We start from the raw sequence: 24,297 nt of genomic DNA on the forward strand, positions 1-24,297 counted from the left end.
GCTACTGATTAGCACCCCACCCACTTGGTCTTTCTATGTGGGTAGTGGGTGTGAAGATGGTAACTGGCCGATTTCCACTCAGATGTGTCTGGAGAGAGTGACTCTGGAGGTGTTTTTATCTCTTCTGTCAGACACTGGATGAAATTGCCCCAAGCCTCCGTATTCCAAAGGCCCCACAACATACCTTTCATCAGACCCAAGAAGGGCCAAGCAAGAGTCTTGAATGACTACCTTCCAGTGGCCCTGACCTCACACATCATGAAAACCTTAGAGAGATTTGTCCTGGCTCACCTCTGACCCCTGGTCAGATCAGCCCTTGATTCCCTGCAGTTTGCCTACATTGGAGTCGACGATGCTGTCATCTACCTGCTGAACAGAGCCTACTCCCATTTGGATAAGCAGGGCAGCACTGTGGGAATATGGTTTTTGATTTCTCAAGTGCCTTCAATACCTTACAGCCCTCATTGCTGGGGGAGAAGCTCCATTCAATGCAGGTTGGTACTTCCATTGTATCCTGGATAATGGACTTCCTGACTGGCAGACCACAGTATGTGTGGCTTCAGAGCTGTGTGTCAGACATTGCTATAACAGCACTGGGGCCCCACAGGGGACTGTATTGGCTCCCTTCCAGTTTATCCTGTGTACCTCAGACTTTAGATACAACACTGAGTCATGTCATCTGCAGAAATTCTCTGATGACTCAGCAGTAGTTGGATGTATAAAGGGAGGATGGAGGATGAATACAGAGCCAGGTGGAGGACTTTGTCTATTGGTGCAAGCTGAATCATCAACAGCTCAACATCAGTGAGACAAATGAGATGGTGATGGACTTTAGGAAGACTAAGCCTGCACTGCTCCCTGTACTATTGACCGTGAGGACGTGGATGTGGTAAGGACCTACAAGTACCTGGGGGTGCACCTGGATGATAGACTTGAGTGGAGCACCAACACAGAGGCTGTGTACAAGAGGACCAGAGTCACCTCTACTTCCTGAGGAGAGTGAGATCCTTTGGAGTAAGCAGGCCTCTCCTTCACATGTTCTACCAGTCTGTTGTCTCCAGTACAATTTTCTATGCGGTGGTGTGCTGGGGCAATGGCATCAACACGGGTGATGCCAACAGGCTCAATAAACTGATTAGAAAGGCTGGCTCTGTTATAGGAGTCAAACTGGACACACTGGAGGCTGTGGTAGAACAAAGGACCCTACGGAAAATCCTGGCAATTCTGGACAATGTTTCTCACCCTCTGCATGCCATCTTTGCTGAATAGTGGAGCATTTTTGGTACTAGACTAAGACAACTGTGCTGCTCCAAAGAGTGCGATATGAGGTCATTCTTACCCTCGGCCATTAGGCTCTATAATGAATCAACCTATAGCCAGGGAAGTGATGACCCCCTCCTGTTAAGAGTGTTTGGGTAACTTTTGTAATTCTTTATAATTCTCTTCTAATATTTGTATAACTGTGCACTTGTGATGCTACTGTGGCTTTGTAATTTCCTTTTGGATCAATAAAGTATCTATCAGGTGAATTGATTATGGGGAGCAAGGACATGGCAGACCAATTGAATAATTACTTTGGTTCTGTCTTCACTGAGGACATAAATAATCTTCCAGAAATAGTAAGGGACAGAGGGTCCAGTGAGATGGAGGAACTGAGCGAAATGCATGTTAGTAGGGAAGTGGTGTTAGGTAAATTGAAGGGATTGAAGGCAGATAAATCCCCAGGGCCAGATGGTCTGCATCCCAGAGTGCTTAAGGAAGTAGACCAAGAAATAGTGGATGCATTAGTGATAATTTTTCAAAACTCGTTAGATTCTGGACTAGTTCCTGAGGATTGGAGGGTGGCTAATGTAACCCCACTTTTTAAAAAAGGAGGGAGAGAGAAACCGGGGAATTATAGGCCGGTTAGCCTAACGTCGGTGGTGGGGAAACTGCTGGAGTCAGTTATCAAGGATGTGATAACAGCACATTTGGAAAGCGGTGAAATGATCGGACAAAGTCAGCATGGATTTGTGAAAGGAAAATCATGTCTGACGAATCTCATAGAATTTTTTGAGGATGTAACTAGTAGAGTGGATAGGGGAGAACCAGTGGATGTGGTATATTTGGATTTTCAAAAGGCTTTTGACAAGGTCCCACACAGGAGATTAGTGTGTAAACTTAAAGCACACGGTATTGGGGGTAAGGTATTGGTGTGGGTGGAGAATTGGTTAGCAGACAGGAAGCAAAGAGTGGGAATAAACGGGACCTTTTCAGAATGGCAGGCGGTGACTAGTGGGGTACCGCAAGGCTCAGTGCTGGGACCCCAGTTGTTTACAATATATATTAATGACTTGGATGAGGGAATTAAATGCAGCATCTCCAAGTTTGCGGATGACACGAAGCTGGGTGGCAGTGTTAGCAGTGAGGAGGATGCTAAGAGGATGCAGGGTGACTTGGATAGGTTGGGTGAGTGGGCAAACTCATGGCAGATGCAATTTAATGTGGATAAATGTGAAGTTATCCACTTTGGTGGCAAAAATAGGAAAACAGATTATTATCTGAATGGTGACCGATTAGGAAAAGGGGAGGTGCAACGAGACCTGGGTGTCATTATACACCAGTCATTGAAAGTGGGCATGCAGGTACAGCAGGCGGTGAAAAAGGCGAACGGTATGCTGGCATTTATAGCGAGAGGATTCGAGTACAGGAGCAGGGAGGTACTACTGCAGTTGTACAAGGCCTTGGTGAGACCACACCTGGAGTATTGTGTGCAGTTTTGGTCCTCTAATCTGAGGAAAGACATCTTTGCCATAGAGGGAGTACAAAGAAGGTTCACCAGATTGATTCCTGGGATGGCAGGTCTTTCATATGAAGAAAGACTGGATGAACTGGGCTTGTACTCGTTGGAATTTAGAAGATTGAGGGGGGATCTGATTGAAACGTATAAGATCCTAAAGGGATTGGACAGGCTAGATGCGGGAAGATTGTTCCCGATGTTGGGGATGTCCAGAACGAGGGGTCACAGTTTGAGGATAGAGGGGAAGCCTTTTAGGACCGAGATTAGGAAAAACTTCTTCACACAGAGAGTGGTGAATCTGTGGAATTCTCTGCCACAGCAAACTGTTGAGGCCAGTTCATTAGCTATGTTTAAAAGGAAGTTAGATATGGCCCTTGTGGCTACAGGGGTCAGGGGGTATGGAGGGAAGGCTGGGTTCTGAGTTGGATGATCAGCCATGATCATAATAAATGGCGGTGCAGGCTCGAAGGGCCGAATGGCCTACTCCTGCACCTATTTTCTATGTTTCTATGTTTCTATCTATGTAGCCCATAGTCATGCCCCTGTTTTAATCTTGTTTACGTTTTTTAATGTCTGTGAATGGTCTGATTTTGTTAAGCTTGTAATTATTTCACACAGAATGTTGTTTTGAGAGGAACTCTTGAAATTAGCAAACGTAACATTAAACTCGTTTGGCAGGTTTACCTAATGTTAGTTCCAGTGTGGTTCAGTATCTGTCAGTTATTCTGTCTTGCTGCCCATGATCTCAGCAGATGGTTGGACACTTACTGTGACATGAGTGTGACTCAGAATCTCAGTTTTGGAAGTTTTCATTAACCCTTGGTCCAGACAAACTCACCCTTCATAGCATTTATTCCAATGATGAAATGGTAAGCTCTTTGGACTCAAATCCTCTTGGTCTGACCTCTTGTGGATGCTCAGAAATCTGTCTCTTAAGCACCAGACCACATACATGTTCTGAGCACACTTTCATGGGAGGATCTAGAACCAGGATCCACTGTCTAAAAATAGGGGGTTCACTCTTTAACATAGAGATGAAGTATTCAGAAAGAGTTCACAGGGAGTCTGGTGTTTACTTTCCAAACAAACTTTCTCTTTATTACAAGGTGTCATCAGCAGCAGAGACACTTGACCAAGAATGAATGCTCCCCAATTCAAAGTTTTCATTATTCTTGTATTATTTTTATCTACTTTTCCTCACTATCTCCACCGTGCAAGCGCTGTGTATATATAGAGTAAGGTAAGCCTTTTCCATTGTCAAACTTCAGCACCTATGTTCTACATGAGCTGTATGCAGTTCTGTTTTTACCTTGTATGTTCAATGGTAAGCTTCTGTTCTGGAGTTTTATGAAGGTGTTGTTAGGTTAGTATCTAGGCATGAGTTCGCTTTAGTCTACAGTTTGTGGCTCGGGCCAGTTCAGCCTGTTACAGAGTTTCGCTGCCTGGGACCAACCCTTTGCCTCACTTCTACTTACTAATGCTCCTCCCACCTCTCTGCTGTGCTGCAGAAACAAGAATTCACTATTCCCAACTGTTAAGTTTATTGTCCCCTAGTGGACAACCAATGATACAATGACTGAAATGTGAATCCACACAGATCCATGGCCTACCATGGTGTTTACATTAGTCATTATGAAATTGGAATGAGGCTATTTGGCCCGACAAGTCTGTGTCAACTAGCAGAGCACCCCGTCAGTTCAATTCCCCTGCTTAATACAGTATACTGCAGCATATTTTCTCACACACACCCATCAACACCTCCTGCTGACCCGCACCACACACCTGCCTAGCGGCACTTAAACTAACAATTAACATGTCCTTGAGATGTAGGAGGAAAAGCAGAGCTCCTGGAGGAATCCCACGTAGTCATAGGGAGAATGTGCAAACTCCACAAAGAGTGTACTGAAAACTGCGGATAGCCTCTGTGCAACCCTGCAGTTCACCTATTTCACTTCTAGTCAAAGAAAGACAATGCCTTTGGTTGACCAATATCTATCCTGGATCTGAAGGTTTAGTTGAGGTACCTACAGTTTTAAGCCATCAAGTTTATCTACAGCAATTAATTTTATTTAATCCTAGAAAGGTTCTAACACTACATTGTATTTATCTATTCATATGGATTGAGCTACCTAATTGCTTGTATTGGTCCCTGGACCTGGAGAAGGTCCCAGGGAGATTCACAAGGATCGTCCCAGGAATAGAAGAGTTAATGTCTGGGCTGGTACTTGATGGAGTTCAGAAGAATTGGTGGGGGAGGGGGGGTATCTCATTGAAACTTACCGAATACTGAAAGACCATGATAGATTGGACGTGGGGAGGATGTTTCCATTAGTGGGAGAGCCTAGGATGAGAGGGCACAGCCTCAGAGTAAACAGATGTCCCTTTAGAAGTGAGAGGGCGAGAATGTATTTCAGTCAGAGGGTGGTGAATCTGTGGAATTTGCTGCCACTAGAGTGTTGATGGCCAAGTCATTGGGTGTGATTAAGGCGGTGATTGATAGGATCTTGCTTGATAAAGCAGTTAAGGTTTCTTCGGAGAAGGCAGGAAAATAGGGTTGAGAAAGGAGGGAAATAAATCAGCCATGATTGAATGATTGTGCAGACTCAATGGGTCGAATGACCTATTTCTGCTCCTGTGTCTTATAAATCAAATAAGTCCTCCCTGTATTGACCTCCACCTAGCAGATCAGACTACTTTATCCCTGAGCTATCTATTTCCTTGGGAGTACCCAGTTTGGCCCTGCACTTTGCCTGACTGGTTGATTGGATTGTCCAGTCCTCGGAGATTGATTGGTTAACCACTGACAGGTGCCAAAGCATCACAGGTACTGCTTCAAAGTTGCTGGTGAATGCAGCATCTCTAGGAAGAGATGCTGCCTGGCCTGCTGCGTTCACCAGCAACTTTGATGTGTGTTGCTTGAATTTCCAGCATCTGCAGAATTCCTGTTGTTTGCATTTTAAAACAGGTACCGCTTTGCACGTTTGTTTTCAAACATCTTATCCCTCAGCTTCAACTGCACGTGGCAGCTGGCCACAGGAAAATAAACATTGTTTCTTCTTTGTGTACCACAGCTCTCCAAGCAATCAATCCCATGACACATCAATGCCTCTGTAACTATTTCATTACCAGTCCCTCACCCTCTGCCCTGTGAACTTATGGGTCTCAGTATGCTTGCTTCTGATTTCCTTTCAATTCAGCTTTACATTATGAAACTGAAGTCTACTCAATGGGCATGGGGGCCTTAAGAAAAGTAATGCGTTACTTGGGATCAGACTGGTCCAACAAGATACCCGACAAGTTGCTTGGATTCTCAGTGAAATGTCAAAGCAAACGACGATTCAAGCTAGTGGTGTTGCACATAGAATAAATGGCGGGGGGGGGATGGGATTCAATTCGTGGGGATATTCTTCAAATTGGGAAAAGCATTCCGGGGCAGACTGGGTGATTAACGTTTCATCGATTTGTTTTTCAAATTGTGTTGGCGGCAATGTCCAGGATACACACATGAAGGGGTGTTAGAATTGTCCAGCCATTTCACAAAATAGCTCAGCCTTTCCTGGCGCATTGTCGGGGATGCAATCACCCACTGCGGGTTTGGCCAGATTACAGCTCTCTGGAGCGGTAGATCTCGCTTCACCACCACCCGTCCCCGAAAGGAAGAGGTGGGCGTTACACGTTAGGTGTTGCAATGAGCCGGGGCGCGCGCATTATTCCGGGAAAAGGGTGTGCGCTTTTTTCTGGGTTTGAAAACAAACCCTGTGGAGTGGCGTGCACATTCTGCAACTTGTCCGGATCGGGGGTGCACCCCAAGAGGATGACCATTATCCGGGCTGGAGAGCGCGCCCTCAGCACGTGCAAGCTTCCTGAGAGCGAGGCCGCGTCTGCGGTCCTCCGCGGAGCGTCGGCGGGGGGTGGGGGGCAGGGGCTGCAGCGGGAGCGCGCGCGCTCTTATCTCCGATTGGCGTGGCCACAAGCCCCTCCAGTTTCTGGAGCAGCGGCCCGGTTCGGGGCCGCGCACGCTCGGATTGCGAGGGGCGTCGGGGCCGCGCGGGCTGGTTTCGATTTCGTTGTGGCGAAGCGGACGGCAGATGCAACGTGGGATCTGCAGCGCGGTGAGTGCGGAGCTGGGCGAGCGGGCCCGTTAACTTCATCGAGAGCCCTGCTCCGTGTGGCGCGTTGTTCTCTGTCAGCATTGCCACAGCTCCGTCGTTTTGTTGCTCAGTTTTTACTATTATTTGACGTATGATTGTTTTGTTTATATTTGTTGATGCCCGTTAACGTATTTCCATCAAATCCGTAGCTCTCGGTTCTTTCTCCAATCATTCTCCAAGGCATTCGGAAAGTAGACTTGTGTTTACATTAACAAGTGTTTAGCCCAGCCGTTGGCTGTCAACAGGAATCTACGTCCTATGTCTTTATTCCAACTAAATGGATTCAGCAGACCAAAGCTCAGTTCTGATGCAAGGTCTCGACTTTGACTTAGAATCATGTTTATTGTCACTAAGACATGTTGTGGGAAAAAAAAGTTGTTTTGCGGTCGCAGAACAGTGCAATGCAATGCATTTAGTACTGTGCAAAAGTCTTAGGTGTGTGTGTGTATATATTTATAAAATATAGAGCTAGGACGCCTTGGACATTTGCACAGTACTGTCGTAATTTTATGTATTGCACTGTACTGCTGCCACAAAAAAAACAAATTTCATTTCGTATGTGAGTGATGATAAACTTGATTCTGATATGGGTCTCTATTGTGAAATGAGAGTGGGAACGGGGCAGGGAGAGGGGAATCATGGTTGGGAAAAGGGGAAGGGGAGCGGGAAGCGGAGCGGGAAGGGGAGCGGGAAGCACCAAAGAGACATTCTGTAACGATCAGTAACCAATTGTTTGGAACGAAATGTCCTTGCCTGGGGTTTCAGGGCTGGGTGTGTCTGCACTCGTGCTAATCCCCGCCACCTGTCTCACGGTGCTACACCCTCACCATTCCCAACATCTTTTGTGCTCCGCCAGATTTACAAACTCAATCTCCACCCCGCGCTGACAAATACAATACACTGCAAAAGTCTTAGGCTCTCCCCCTCCTCGCCTCTTCCCACCCCCTCTCTATGTATATGTATATTCTTGAGGAAATAATAGGCGCGATAGATAAAGAAACTTAGTGGATATTGTTTACTTGGATTTTCAGAAGGCTTTTGACATGGTGCCGCACACGAGGCTGTTAAACAAGCCAGAAGCACATGGTATTACTGGAAAGATATTAGCATAGGTAAAAGATTGGCTGACTGGCAGGAGGCAGAGTGGGAATAACTGTTTGGCTGCCGGTGGTGAAAGGCCTAGATAGAGTGGATGTGGAGAGGGTGTTTCCTATAATGGGGGAGTCGAGGAGCAGAGGGCACAGCCTCAGAATTGTGGGATGTCCATTTAGAACAGAGATGAGGAGGAATTTCTTTAGCCAGAGGGTGGTGAATCTGTGGAATTCATTGCCACAGACAACTGAGGAGGCCAAGTCACTGGGCATATTTAAAAGGAGATTGATAGGTTCTTGAGTACTCAGGATGTCAAAAGTTATGGGGAGAAGGTGTGAAAATGGGGTTGAGAAGGATAATAACTTGGCCATGATGGAATGGCAGAGCAAACTTGATGGTTCAAGTAGCCTAATTCTGCTTCTGTGGCTTAAGTAAGTTACTAAAATAAATAGCTCAAAAGACATAATGAGGTAGTGTTCATGGACCATTCCAAAATCTCATGGCAGAGGGGAAGCAGCTGTTCCTAAAACGTTGCAAGTGTGTCTTCAGGCTCCTGTACCTTGTAGTAATGCAAAAGGGACATGTCTAAGATGGTGAGGGTCTTTAATGATGGACCTGTTGCCTGACCCTCTGCTATCTTTATTCTGATTCCCACCTGCTGACTGCCCCCCTGTCAGTGGCAACTGTCTGACACTAGGTTGGACTGTGTACAACCTTTGTGTTACTCCTGATCAACACGAGTGTCAGGCAGCGTGTTTACGCCACTCTGTGAGACTCCGCTTTGACTTGTATTTGTCAAAGCAGAAAATTCTTTGACACTCATCAAATCAGGCAGCATATGGGGAGAGAGAAACGGGGCTAACGTCTCAGGTCTGCAATTCTCATTCCACAGATGCTGCCTGACCTGCAAAGTATTGCCAAAGTGTTCTGTTTTTATTTCAGATTTCCAGCATTTGCAATTTTATAATTTTTAAAAATAGTTACTTTTGTTATGTTGCAAAATTCCACACCCCTACACTCCCTTGCCTGCTGTGGATACTGTTGTGGCTCATTACCTTTCGAGTTAACCATTATAAAACATTTTGACATTCCTCATTCTACCTACTGTAAACTTGGAATAATTGAAAACTTGTCCTGAGTTCTCTGTTGAGTCAGCAACTGTTTAGCTCCGTTCTCTGTATTTCCCAGCCCGTGCTGTCTCCTGGTATGTACTTCTTTTGTTTTGAAATTCTGCCCCTGGTTTTCAAGGTCCTTTGCCACTGCCATGGAAATTTCCCTCCCTGTCTCTGTAATCTCCTCCAGCCTAAACCCTTTTCCCAGTATCTACACACTCCTGAATTTAGCCTTTTGACCAGCTCTGATGTTAGGCATGTCATTGTTGGCAGTGGTGCTACCAAAAACAGAAAATATTGAAACACTTGATGGAGCAGACAGTGTCTGTTAAAAAAGCAGATTCAAAATGCTAGAGGAACTCAGCAGGTCAGGCAGCACTGATAGAGAGGAATAAGCAGTCCACGATTTGGGCTGATACCCTTTATCAGGACTGGAAAGGAAGGGGGAAGAAGCCAGAACAAGGAGGAAGCAGCTTGTACTCCTCCCAGTCCTGAAGATGGCTCTCGGCCTGAAACATCGACTGTTCATTCCATTCCATAAATGCTACCGGACCTGCTGAGTTCCTCCAGCATTTAGTGAGTGTTGCTCTGGATTTCCAGCATCTGCAGAATCTCTTGTGTCAAAGAAACAGACTTAACCTTTTGCTGTGTTTCTTTTCCCACAAATGCTGAGTGTTTCCAGCACTTGTTTTTATTTCAGATTTCTGGAATTTGCAGATTTTCCTTTATTTTCATCACCAGTTGTGCCTTCAACAGCCCAGCTTTGTGAGCATTATGTCACTTTCCCTTTTTTAAGGTACTGTTTAATATCTACAATTATATAAAGTACTGTTTAAAGCATGCCTGGAGAATTGAGGAATTCAGCAGATAGATTTGAAGGGACAACAGTGAATGCAAAGTACAAATAACTTGAACTTGGATTGTATTCCTTGGGGTTTAGGAGGTTGAGGGATGTTATGATGTGGAGATATTGAAGGGATTGCAAGAGAGACTTGTTCTGCTGGTTGGAAGATTCAGCATGAAGTGGTATGAGTCTAAAAGTTAGGGTCTTGCCTCAAAGGAATGAAGTTAAAAGATCATTTTCCATGTTAAAAAATGGTGGACGTTTGGAACTAGTTCACTGAAAATGGCAGTTGAAGCTAGCTTAGTGATTACATTGATGCCCTTTATAAACCAAAGCCACTGAAGGATATGGAGATGAATTGGGAACATGAGATGAGCTCTCAAGTCAGCCATGATCTCATTGTGTAGTAAACAGGTTTGAAGGGTTAAACTTCTTCCTTCTGTTCCACCATTCTTTGACAATAATTACTGCTCTGATATCTTTTGTGGCTTGATGTCATAAGACATAGGAACAGAATCAGGCCTTTTGGCCCCGCGAGTCTGTTCTGCCATTCCATCATGGCTGATATATTTTTGATGATGTTTCTGTAAACTGTATTTTGATATATTAAAGATGCTGAGTTGTTACTTCATCTGGGAGCCTTGATCATTTTGAGAATCTAATGAATGGGGAAATTTTCAAGAGCGACACTGAATACAAAGTACGAATGTAATGTTAAATCTTCATAAAACATTGGTTTGGCCACAACTGGAGAATTGCACCCAATTCAGGAAAGCAGCTCTTGACTCTGATGCTGTAGATGTTTCAGGCCAACCAAACGTGCAAAAGAGACCAGCTGGAAGAGTCCCCCAAACCTAAATGCATTGGGCTTTGTGCTTCAAGATACGAAGACAGTACATCACAGGTATGACTGACAGATCAGATGTGCCCGTGGCAATGGTTGAGTGCCTAGGTGGCAAAGTGCTGGTTTGGAACCTCCTGTGTTGCAAGAGTTCAGATTTATTTATCACATGTGCATCAAAACATACGGTGAAATGTTTGTGTTAATAATCAACATACCCAAAGATGTGCTGGGGGCAGCCCGCAAGTGTCATCATGCATTCAGCAGAACAACTCAAAACAGCAGCAACAACTAAAAAACAAGCTCCTTTCCCTCTCACACACCCACCTACATACTCTCACATAGACAAACCTCCAACTCCAGGACAGGCTACCTCTAGACCTCCAGACCTTGCAGACATCAGGCTTCTTGCCTCCGGACAAACCGACTTTGGCTCCGACCTTTGGACGTCTACTTTGGGCTGGCTGAGCTCTGTACTTTGATCTTTGGCTTTGCCCTCCAGAATTTAACCTCTGTGTGTCAACCTCAGAACTTGCCAATCATGGGTTTGACCTTCTGGACTCGCACGGATCTCTGATCCTGTTAACCTTGGTGGATTGGGGTGGGGGTGGGGGTAAGATTCACCAGACCTCTGACCCAGAGTCACCAAAACTGTGCATCACAGGTCTTCTCTGTGGTTGCTGGCCTGACCTCGGGGATTGCTAACCTTCAAGTGTGGAACGCTCCGACCTGGACTCTAAACGCCGGCTTTTGCCACTGACTCTTCATTTACTACTCCTGACCTCCAACCACCGCCCCCCCCATCCCTGTCCATAAACCCTAACCTCACCCTTAACATTCCACACTGCTCAAAACCGTTGCTACAAACCTAAAGAACAACTATGCCTGACTACAACACCATTGGGCTGCCACAGAATCCCTTTCATTCATAGAACATAGAACAGTACTGCACATTACAGGCCCTTTGGCCCATAATGTTGTGCTGACCCTTAAACCCTGCCTCCCATATAACCCCCCACCTTAAATTCCTCCATATAACTGTCTAGTAGTCTCTTGAATTTCACTAGTGTATCTGCCTCCACCACTGATTCAGGCAGTGTATTCCTCGCACCAACCACTCTCTGAGTAAAAAACCTTCCTCTAATATCCCCTTTGAACTTCCCACCCCTTACCTTAAAGCCATGTCCTCTTGTATTGAGCAGTGGTGCCCTGGGGAAGAGGCGCTGGCTATCCACTCTATCTATTCCTCTTATTATCTTGTACACCTCTATCATGTCTACGCTCATCCTTCTTCTCTGCAAAGAGTAAAGCCCTAGCTCCCTTAATCTCTGATCATAATGCATACTCTCTAAACCAGGCAGCATCCTGGTAAATCTCCTCTGTACCCTTTCCAATGCTTCCACATCCTTCCTATAGTGAGGCGACCAGAACTGGACACAGTACTCCAAGTGTGGCCTAACCTGAGTTTTATAGAGCTGCATCATTACCTCGCAACTCTTAAACTCTATCCCTCGACTTATGAAAGCTAACACCTCATAAGCTTTCTTAACTACCCTATCTACCTGTGAGGCAACTTTCAGGGATCTGTGGACATGTACCCCGAGATCCCTCTGCTCCTCCACACTACCAAGTATCCTGCCATTTACTTTGTACTCTGCCTTGGAGTTTGTCCTTCCAAAGTGTACCAACTCACATTTCTCCAGGTTGAACTCCATCTGCCACTTCTCAGCCCACTTCTGCATCCTATCAATGTGTCTCTGCAATCTTTGACAATCCTCTACACTATCTACAACACCACCAACCTTTGTGTGTCTGCAAACTTGCCAACCCACCATTCTACCCCTACATCCAGGTCATTAATAAAAATCACGAAAAGTAGAGGTCCCAGAACCGATCCTTGTGGGACACCACTAGTCACAATCCTCCAATCTGGATGTACTCCCTCCACCACCACCCTCTGCCTTCTGCAGGCAAGCCAATTCTGAATCCACCTGGCCAAACTTCCCTGGATCCCATGCCTTCTAACTTTCTGAATAAACCTACCGTGTGGAACCTTGTCAAATGCCTTACTAAAATCCATGTAGATCACATCCACTGCACTACCCTGTCCCTGTTCACTGTGCCCCCATCTGTGTTTCAGTGGTACAAAATGCCATGGTTTCCAGGATGTCTAATGGCGTAATGCATAGACCATTCATCTGTTATTTCCAGGTATCAATGGCTGCTCTGAGCCATCTGGTACTTTCCATGTGGCAGTTTTGGTGGCTTGAATCTAATCTTATTAACGCGACTCTTTATGCTCGCGCAACCTGGAGATAATGTTTGCACTTGGCAGTGTGCAATGTCTCGTAGTCATGTTGACATATGCGCTTATCCTAATCTTTAACAGATAAATAAATGCAAGAACAAGTCTTGAACAAAATAACAAGAGCATATTTATAAACTCAGCAGGTCAGCTGATTGTTGACTTCAGGAAGGAGAAGGAGGGCGAGTGTGTGTGAGTCTGTATTGGAGAGCCGGCAGTGGAAGGAGTTCTGGGTGTTAGCATTTTTGATGACTTGACCTGGGCCCAGCACATAGGTGCAATAATAAGGAAAGCATGCCAGCATCTTTACTTTCTTTGAAGGTTAAGGAGGTTCGGCTAATTGTCAAAATCTCTTAACATACTTCCAACAGATGTAATTTTGGAAGTACCCTGACTGCACTATGATTTGGTACAGCAATATGAACGTGCACAAATGTAAGAAGCTGCAGAGAGTACCGGACCCAACCCAATACATCGCAGGTACATCCCTGCCCACCATTGGTAGTACTTCAAGAAGGCAACATCGATCTTCAAAGATCCCTACTTTTCTGACCATGTATCTTCTTACAGCTTCTGTCGGGCAGGAGGTACAAAAGTTACTTCCCACCAACCATTCTGTTCTTGGACTTGCCTGAAAAACCCTAATCACTAAGGTTTAGAAACATCGAACAATTTGAGCACTTTGCATTGAAATGGGCTTTGTGTTTCTTGTTCTAATTGTGTTTTCTTGCAAAAAAAAAAGTGTATAATTTTCCCTTCACTCTGACCCAGCTGGTTTGGGTGTTGTGTTTTCATTGTCTTAGCACTCCAGCTCTGAGCAGTCATCTTGATCCAGTCAAGAGGTCCACCCCGAATCCATTAACAACCCAGCTCAACAAAGGAGCTTTCGGGGTGCACCATTTTATTAGCTGACTGAAAAAAGACTTAATGTCCCAATTCCTAAGGCTGTGTGAAGATAAAAATAATGTGATGAAACTGCCTTTAATAATGGCTGTGCGCCCTATGGAAGGAATTCAGAAAACTGAAGCTCAATGTTGTGAAGTTTTAACTTGGCAGTTTCATTTGCACTTTAATTTACATGTAAGCTACCTTCATGGACATTTCATTTGATTGGTTGAATGGAATTTATTTATTGCGGTGTTTTCTGTGTGAGCCGTTAAGGTCACTTGATAAGAAGCTGTTCAAGCAGCACGCTGCTGTCTCCCAGTGTAGTGTCCCCTGAGCCCAGAGCTCCCACACATAAAGTTCCCCTGGCAACTTCCCATTATTTGCCAGTAACCTTCTAAGTGAGATATTGACAACCAGCTCTCTAGACTCATTCAAATTAAAAAGCAAAAAGCCAAGCATCTTTTGCAAATTAATGAATTTTAAAATGTTGATCTATGTATTCAACTTTTGTATAACAGACCTTGAGATTTTAATACACCACCATCTGTGAGCAGTTGTGAAGGTGTTGGCATGTTTTAAAGATAGGCAAACTTTTTCAAGGTTGAAGTGAAATTGATTGTTTTAACCAGACTACAGATGCATCCATTTCTGTAACCACCTTAGTTTCATGCATTGAAGGGCGTGGAAACCAGAAACCAGAACTGTAAAATGTGCATCCTGATAGGTCATATTTAACTGGCAGTTTTGTGAAAGTGTTTGGAGTCTGAAATCCCCTGGCCAGCATATTATATTGGTGGTTCTTAATCTAACAATTTACTATCTAAAGGGCAGACTTTTGTTTCTCTTTCTTTAAGAAGTTTGGTACATCTGTTGTAGCTATTAAGTAATGTTCCCACTTCATACCATTGTCGTGACTGTGGGTGCTAGGGAATAAAATATTCAGCATCTCCCCTCTGAAATGTCAGACAAGAATCCAGGAGGTGAGCAGTGAAGGTTTGAGAGAATGCTTAGCAGAACATATGGGACCCAGGGATTCATTAATGGAAGGATTGAGGATAATAGGAGGGAGGAGAAGATGGCGACGCGACGCAGCGCGCGCGGCCATTCCGAATTGATATCGTATGTATAGCTAGGGGGCCGTGCACAATCCTGATTTGATGGAGACGGATGTGAGAAGCGCAGAGGAACACCTGGAGTAACTTCTGAAATGCCTGCTTCGCTGCCGTTGCTACTGTGTGATTGAGAATCTCCGGAGGGGAAGGCCCCAATTCCTCGGCTTTGTGTATTGCCTGTGGCTGGGGCCGGGGTTGAAGCGCTTGGCAGAGATGGTGCTCGGTGCTTGGTGTCAGAGGCTCGGAGTTTTTGGACGGACTCTGAGTCGGACTGTGGTTGGCTGCTTCCGGGATGCTGCATCAGCAAGTTTGCAGCGTTGGAGGTTCACCGTCTGGGTGAGATGTTGGGACTTTCGAGAGACTTTGAGATTTTTTTATCGTGCCATGGTCTGTTCTTTATCAAATTATGGTATTGCTTTGCACTGTTGTAACTGTATGTTATAATTATGTGGTTTTTGTCAGTTTTTAAGTCAGTTTGTCATGTGTTTCTGTGATAACATTCTGGAAAAACATTGTATCATTTCTTAATGCATGCTTTACTAAATAACAATAAAAGGGGACAGCGTGTCCTCATAATCTTTTCCAAAACTCTGGGTAAACTGCAGCTGCTAGCTGGCAAGGTTGTGAAGGTTCTTGAGAGGATGCAGAGGGGATTTATCACAATGGAATAAGGAATTTAAGCAATCCCAGTTTTTCTCCAACAGAGTTAGTTTGGGAAAGGTGGGATTATTTTCCTTGGAGCAGAGAGATTGAGGGGAGAGTTCATGGTTTTGCACTTTAGGAGTACAAACCAGGGTAGGACTTGCACGGTAAATGGTAGGGCACTGAGGAGTGAAGTAGAGCAGAGGGATCTGAGAATACAGATTCCTAATTCCTTGAAAGTGGCGTCACAGGTAGATGGGGTCAAAAAGAAAGCTTTTGGCATATTGGCCTTCATAAATCAAAGTACTGAGTACAGGAGTTGGGATGTTATGTTGAAATTGTATAAGACACCAGTGAGGCCTAATTTGGGGTATTGTGTGCAGTTTTGGTCAGCTACCTACAGGAAAGATATCAATAAGATTGAAAGAATGCAGAGAAAATTTACAAGGATGTTGCCAGGACCCAGGACCTGAGTTATAGATAGAGTTGACGTGGATAGGCGTTTTCCATTGAGAATGGGGGAGATTCAAACAAGAGGACATGAGTTGAGAGTTAAAGGGCAAAAGTTTAGGGGTAACATGAGGGGGAACTTCTTTACTCAGAGAGTGGTAGCTGTGTGGAATGAGCTTCCAGCAGAAGTGGTTGAGGCAGGTTCGATATTGTCATTTAAAGTTAAATTAGATAGCTATATGGACAGGAAAGGAATGGAGGGTTATGGGCTGAGTGCAGGTGGGTGGGACTAGGTGAGAGTAAGCGTTCAGCATGGACTAGAAGGGTCGAGATGGCCTGTTTCCGTGCTGTAATTGTTATATGGTTATCGGGAAAGGTTCAATAGGTTAGAACTTTATTCCCTGGAGTGTAGGAGAATGAAGGGAGATTTGATAGAGGTATACAAAATTATGAGGGCTAAAGATAGGGTTTTTCCAATGAGGCTGGGTGAAACAAGAACTAGAGGTCAGGGGTTAAAAGTGAAAGGTGGAATGTTTAAGGGGAACATGAGGGGGAATTTCTTCACTCAGAGGCTGGTGAGTGTGGAACGAGCGGCCAGTGTAGGTGGTGGATACGGGGTCGATTTCAACATTTACGAGAAATTTGGATAGGTACATGGATGGGCAGGGTATGGAGGGTTATGGTCAGGGTGTGGGTCGATGGGACTAGGCAGGATAGAGGACTGAAGTGCTTGTTTCTGTGCTGTGACTCTACAAATATATTTGCAGTGCTAGGGGTCTAGAGCAGGGTTCTGACTGACTTACAGGGACCCAGCAAGTTCACTTGGGCTTAGTGACCATCTGTTCCATTATGACTGTTATTCTATTCTATGCATGGATGAGTTGGGCGGAAGGAGCTGTTTCTGTGCTGTATAATAGTTATTGTGTTGCGATCCTGAAGTAACTGTAGCTTACTAATTGGCAGGAGGCGGATGGTTATGAGGTGATCAATGCCACCTGGGGGGATAAAGTAGCCTGTTTGGTTGACATCTCACCCCCCCTCCCCCCCGCTGAAATATTTATTCCGTTTACTACTGGTTTATGTTGGCTGCAACATTTAATTTTTTACCACCCACAAATTATCTACAGTCTTTGGCACAGAGCTGTGATGGCTGCAAATTTGCTTTGTGCCTGTGAATAGATAGAGAATCTGTTGCTGAATATACATTTTCCTCAAATATTATTTTTTGCCACTTAATACACAAGTATTCTCACTAATAAACAATTATTAAAACAAATTAGTATATTATCCATACAAAGCGACTGGCTGCTAGGTACATGATGTTGAACTGTCTAGGTCCAGTCTTCTCATTCCAGATGTACGGACTGCCTCGTGACTTTCAGCGCTTAGTCTCTCTCGTGTTCTGAATGCAGAATGCTCTCTCTGTTTACAAATGTTGATCTTCAAGGAGAGGTTGCACAGATGTGGGTTTTCTGGCACTTATTATATGATGTGTGGAGAGTTATTTGTTCACTTGATGAGTTCAACCCTTGTTTTGATTGGCTTCACTCGAGGCAGCGTTGATCGGTTTTACTATTGGCTTGGCCATGTATTTAAAACTTAGCAGCACCAAGTGTTTGTCCACTGATTTGACCTATGAAATTTACTGCACCTAATTTTGTAATCTGCATTTGTTACTGTTGTGGCTGTGAACACAGGTCACCGGAGAGAGACTGAAGCTGGTGGGTATAGATGTCTTTATTCAGCAGAACATGCAGGCATCAAACTTGGAAGAAGAGACTGCCTGATCCAATATTACATGACATTTTTACTTGCTAAAGATCAAAGGTAACAGGACAATTCTATAATGACAGTGTATCTCCAACACTTCTTTTTTAATTTTTAAATTTTCAAACACCTAGATCTTCACACCAACATTCCAGAATGCTAATCACCACTGTCTCTGAGCTGCATTCATGCATATTCAGACATCTTGGGTCAATTGTGGGTTTCTCGGTTTGCAGTCAACCCTAGTCTGTAGCTCCAGGAAGACCATTGTTCAGAGCTGTATTTCAGACTCATTCAGATCTGAAGACTGGTTGCTGTTGAAATTAATATTTACTATATTCCATAACTTCAGAGTATGCCCTAAAATTATGATCTCTGTCTCATTTTAGGAAGGATGTGGAAGTTTTAGACAGAGTGCAGAAGTGATTTATCAAGATGCTGCCTCAATTAGAGAACATGGCTTACGAGGCAAGGTTGAGTGAGCTAGAGGTTCTCTCTTTGGAGCAAAGGAGGATGAGAGAGGATTTGATAGAGGATGTACAAGATGATAAAGAGGCATAGATAGAGTGGACAACCAGCACCTTTCCCCAAGGTGGCAATGGCTAATTTTAATGAAGGAAAGTATAGGAAGTACGTCAGGTATTTTTACACAGAATGGCAGACGCATGGAAGGCACTGCTGGGGTGGCAGCAGAATCAAAAATATTAGGGACATTTAAGAAACATGGATGAAAGAAAAATGGAGGGGTATGTGGGAGGGAGGAGATGGATTAAAAGTCAGTACAACAATGTGGGCCAGAGGGCCTGACCTGTGCTGCAGTTTTCTGTGTTTCACCCTTATGTTACATTCCTTCAGCTTCAGTTATCTGAGTACTTAAGTGGCTTGGTTGTGATCATTTGATCAAAAGGGGGCAAATGTAGCCAGGGGCTTCCAGAAGGTGGATTTACAGATGAGGTTAGTGCTCAGTTCTGGACTCATGGAGGTGTGTCAAGCATCAGGGAGCTTCATTGCAAAAAACTGAACAAAATAGGGTGCGAAGGAAAACCACAGAAGTAGCACATGATCAAGTCAGTGGACAGGTGCTGATGTTTGGTGCTGGTAAGTTATAAACGGATTGTCAAGCCAGTACCAAAAATAAACTGATCAATGACACCTGGACTAGAAGTAATCAAACAAGGGCCAGTGAAGAAACAACTCTGAGGATGGTATAAGGAGGGATGGGAAGTTCACATTTGTGTAACCTGTAGCAAAGAAGAAGTCCTGTAAGTGCGGGACGTGAGAGAGACCGGGCGCTGAGAGTGGAGAGGAAACATTTGGAACAGGGAGACCAGACCTGGAGAGTTCAACATCGTGTATCGAGTCAGTCACCTCGTTGACGGTAATAATCTAGCTTGTTTTAGTAAACATCATTGGTGAGAATGCTTGTTTATTTAGTGATGAGTGGGAAAAAAAGTTTGAGTATAGAATGTATATTCAGTTTCAGACTCTTATTTATCTGCAGTTTTGCCACAGGATGCGGCTACACAGTTAAAGTTGGGCATCAAGTGCCAGCCTTTCTGGGATGAATGATTAAGAAAATGGCCACTTGATAACAGGATGCAAATGTAATGTTTGGCATTTGATGAAATTTCCATTGCCACTCTTAATTTTGCATCTGAATTTTTGCAGGTTGGGTCACTGTGGCTAACTGGCGCCAGCTTGAAATCAGTCAGCTTTGGCAACAAATCTGTTCACCCGAGGCTCTTTATGGTCGGCCTACTCACACTCAGAGTCATAATGTCACCAAGAGATCTGAATGTTTTGTGTCTTTTACAAGCTGTGGTCCTATGAGTACTCGTTGAGCTGATAATCTATTTCCTTTTAATGCCTAGACCTTCCATAATAGAGAGATTAGAATCAAAGAAACATAGAAAACCTACAGCACAATACAGGCCCACAAAGCTGTGCCGAACATGTACTTACTTTAGAAATTACCTAGGGTTACCCCATAGCCCTCTATTTTCCTAAACTTCATGTACTTATCCAGGAGTCTCTTAAAAGACCCTGTTGAATCCACTTCCACCACTGCCACCGGCAGCCCATTCCACGTACTCACCACTCTCTGCGTACAAAAAAAAAACTTACCCCTGACATCTCCTCTGTACCTACTCCCCAGCACCTTAAACCTGTGCCCTCTTGTGCTAGCCATTTCAACCCTGGGAAAAAGCCTCTGACTATCCACATGATCAATGCCTCTCATTATCTTGTACACCTCTATCAGGTCACCTCTCATCCTCCGTCGCTCCAAGGAGAAAAGGCCGAGTTCACTCAAACTATTCTCGTAAGGCATGCTCCCCAATCCAGGCAACATCTTTGTAAATCTCCTCTGCACCCTTTCTATGGTTTCCACGTCCTTCCTGTAGTGAGGCGACTAGAATTGAGCACAGTACTCCCAAGTGGGGTCTGACCAGGGCAACATTACCTCTCTGCTCCTAAACTCAATCCCACGATTGATGAAGGCCAATGCACCGTATGCTTTCTTAACCACACAGTCGATCTTTGTAGCAGCTTTAAGTGACCTATGGACTCGGAACCCCAAGATCCCTCTGATCCTCCACACTGCCAAGAGTCTTACCATTAATGCTATATTCTACCATCATATTTGACCTACCAAAATGAACTACCTTGCACTTATCTGGGTTGAACTCCATCTGCCATTTCTCAGCCCCGTTTTGCATCCTATCAATGTCCCGCTGTAACCTCTGACAGCTCTCCACACTATCCACAACACCTCCAACCTTAGTGTCATCAGCAAATTTACTAACCCATCTCTCCAGTTCCTCATCCAGGTCATTTATAAAAATCACAAAGAGTAGGGGTCCCAGAACAGATCCCTGAGGCACACCACTGGTCACCAGCCTCCATGCAGAATATGACCCATCTACAACCACTCTGTTTTCTGTGGGCAAGCCAGTTCTGGATCCACAAAGCAATGTCCCCTTGGATCCCATGCCTCTTTACTTTCTAAATAAGCCTTGCTCGGGGTACCTTGTCAAATGCCTTGCTGAAATCCATATGCACTACATCTATGGCTCTACCTTTATCAATGTGTTTAGTCACATCCTCAAAAAAATTCAATCAGGCTCGTAAGGCATGACTTGCCTTTGACAAAGCCATGCTGACTATTCCTAATCATATTATGCCTCTGCAAATGTTCATAAATCCTGCCTCTCAGGATCTTCTCCATCAACTTACCAACCACTGAAGTAAGACTCATTGACCTATAATTTCCTGGGCTATCTCTACTCCCTTTCTTGAATAAGGGAACAACATCTGCAACCCTCCAATCCTCCGGAACCTCTCCCATCCCCATTGATGATGTAAAGATCATTGCCAGAGGCTCAGCAATCTCCTCCCTCACCTCCCACAGTAGCCTGGGATACATCCCCCGTCCGGTCCCGGTGACTTATGCAACTTGATGCTTTCCAAAAGCTCCAGCACATCCTCTTCCTTAATATCTACATGCTCATCTTTTCAGTCCACTGCAAGTCATCCCTACAATCGTCAAGATCCTTTTCCGTAGTGAATACTGAAACAAAGTATTCATTAAGTCCCTCTGCTATCTCCTCTGGTTCCATACACACTTTTCCACTGTCACACTTGATTGGTCCTATTCTCGCACATCTTATCCTCTTGCTCTTCACATACTCATAGAATGCCTTAGGGTTTTCCTTAATCCTGTCTGCCAAGGCCTTCTCATGGCCCATTCTTGCTCTCCTAATTTTATTCTTAAACTCTTTCCTGCTAGCCTTATAATCTTCTAGATCTCTATCATTACCTAGTTTTTTGAACCTGGGATTCAAGTGCAACCCATCCTTTTTGTACAGGTCACACCTGCCCCAAAAGAGGTCCCAATGATCCAGAAATCAGATTCCCTGCCCCTTGTTCCAATCCCTCAGCCACGCATTTATCCTCCACCTCATTCTATTCCTATATTCACCTGTCACGTGGCACAGGCAGTAATCCCGAGATTACTACCTTTGTGGTCCTGTTTCTCAACTGCCTTCCTAACTCCCTGTAGTCTGCTTTCAGGGCCTCCTCCCTTTTCCTACCTATGTCGTTGGTACCAATATGTATCACGACCTCTGGCTGTTCTCCTTCCTACTTCAAGATATCATGGACGCAACCGGAAACATTCCGGACCCTGGCACCTGGGAGGTAAACTACCATACACATTCCAGAAGGAGGCTGTTTGGCCCATAGTGTCCATGCTAGCTGGAAAGAGGCATGAAGCATCGGAGAACTCATGATGAGTCTACCTTCCAATGCTTTTTGTGTATCCAGGATCCAGGTCTGTGCCGCTAATCCAAGCACCTATTGAATGTGATGAGGATTTCTGCCATCCTGCTTCTAACTATATGTAAAAAAAAAACAGAATCAAGGGGTTTCAATCCATGTTTACTCATCTACTATAAGGATGTTTTGTGATTTGGGGCTGTCACCTCAAACCAGAACATCACAGCAAGTTTTGCTTATAGTCCCCAGCAATAATTGAGGCTCCCACTTGTATGTTGGGTGTTGTAAGTGTAATGTGAAGCATGTTTTCTTAAGTTTCATCTGTAACCTGTGTGCTTTCGCTGTATACGCAAGTCACAGTTCCTGTTTCTCAGGACAGCTGTTACTTAGGTTGCCTTTTCGTATTTGAGCTGTATGTGACCGCACACTGAGGCAGTCTCTGTGTGCAGCCTCCAGGAAGTCTTGCCAACTGTAGCTTGCCTTAGGCACTCATTTATTTCAAGTGGGTGACATTCTAGTATTTTGTTTTTGCTTTAAAAACTGAGTAGTTTAGAGAATAAATTGTCCCAGTCCATTAAAAGAATTAGTGACTTGGCTTGAAGCTGAAGTTGGGTAAGGCCTGATATAGGTTAGATGTCAGTGATTTTTTTTTTGGTATTGGTTTATTATTGTCACTTGTATCAAGAAACAGTGAAAAGCTCATCTTGCATACCATTTATATAGATCAAGTCATTACACAGAGCATTGAGGTAGGATAAGTTAAAACAATAACAACGCAGAATGAAGTATAAAAGCTACCAAAGAAGAGCAGTGCAGGTAAATGGTAAAGTGCAAAATTATAATGCGGTGGTTTGTGAGGCCAAGAGTCCATGTTATCTTTCAAGAGTTCTACTCAGGAGTCCGATAACTGTGGGATAGAACCTTTTCTTGATCCTGGTGGTACCAGCTTTTAGGTTTTTCTGTCTTCTGCTTGATGGAAGAGGGTATCAATAAAAATTGGTAAGAGTCAGCAGGGACATGCCAAATTTGCTTACCCTCCTTAAATTGTATTGGATCAATTGTGAGAATGTGGCAAGTACGAATGCGTGTGCCTGCCAGTTGAATCGATTAGGCCTCCGATGTGTGGAAGGCCCTCTCTTTTAGTGTGGGTTTTCAAGTGCACACGTTTTCATCTCTGCAGGCCTGGTTCGTTGCTCATTCACTATAAGTTGCCCCGCACGTACTGCAGCTAACGTGACTCATTAAAAATGTTTAATCCAACTGCTCTATCATTGTTTATTGTTCTTGCTTTGCGCATACGTAATAGTTGGTGACAAGGATCAAAACAAGAATGGTCTCTCTACTCAATCCATTTTGGGCCACAACTGTGGCAAAACCGACCCATGGAACCTTCCTGGATTACAGAGAACTCCTGCCAATTTTAACACCCGCGGAGAAGCTGGAGGAAGCAATGAAACTCAAGCTGCTCCGCATATATTTGGGAGAACTCAGGCAGAAATACTTTGATGCTCTGCCTACAGAATGAATCTGTACTGACAGACCTATCTGAGGCCATGAACAACGTTTTGGGGATGAAGGACAATGTCTTTATGGCACACATCAGGCTCTCACAGCTGCAACAGACTCCTTATGAGAATGTAGGTGATTTCATCACAAGGTTAACCCTAGTGATTGCAAGTACAAAGATATTCCCCCAAACCAATTCAAAGAAGTGATGCAAACGTTGATTGTTGGATGCCACGATGGGAGGACACAAGAGATATCCTGTATCCCATGGTGCCTCCTATCCAGAAAGTACGGTTTGCCCTGGGACAAAGCATGCTCTACAACTTGCCACTGGGAGGCAGTCGAGAGAAGGCTTACAGAGTCAGCCCCCTCAATCACCCCAATTCAGACAGCCCCCTCCCAAAAACGTCAATGTTTGCCAGCGGATACCGACCCACACACAGCCCATTGTCAGTAAGCCTCCACAGACATCCCATCGCTGTGGTGAAAGTCATGCCCAATGGTCCGATTGAAAGCATCAAAAGACATTCTGC

The 24,297-nt window shown here is 44.5% G+C and overlaps 1 protein-coding gene across 2 annotated transcripts in view; it reads left to right on the plus strand.

Annotated features, from left to right (window-relative positions):
• The first annotated feature begins 6,452 nt into the window (after positions 1–6,452).
• The window catches only part of LOC134340603 (2',3'-cyclic-nucleotide 3'-phosphodiesterase-like), a 31,100-nt gene continuing 13,255 nt past the window's right edge, over positions 6,453–24,297 (plus strand). Inside the window, exon 1 of one of the 2 annotated variants that reach the window (XM_063038039.1) lies at positions 6,453–6,891. In XM_063038039.1, coding sequence (XP_062894109.1) covers positions 6,468–6,891 — 424 coding nt within the window. In that variant the 5' untranslated portion in view covers positions 6,453–6,467. The remainder of the gene's footprint in view (positions 6,892–24,297) is intronic. The other variant, XM_063038038.1, reaches the window with a different exon arrangement.

The sequence above is a fragment of the Mobula hypostoma genome, chromosome X1 (genome assembly GCF_963921235.1).
Source record: "Mobula hypostoma chromosome X1, sMobHyp1.1, whole genome shotgun sequence".
NCBI lineage: Eukaryota > Metazoa > Chordata > Chondrichthyes > Myliobatiformes > Myliobatidae > Mobula > Mobula hypostoma.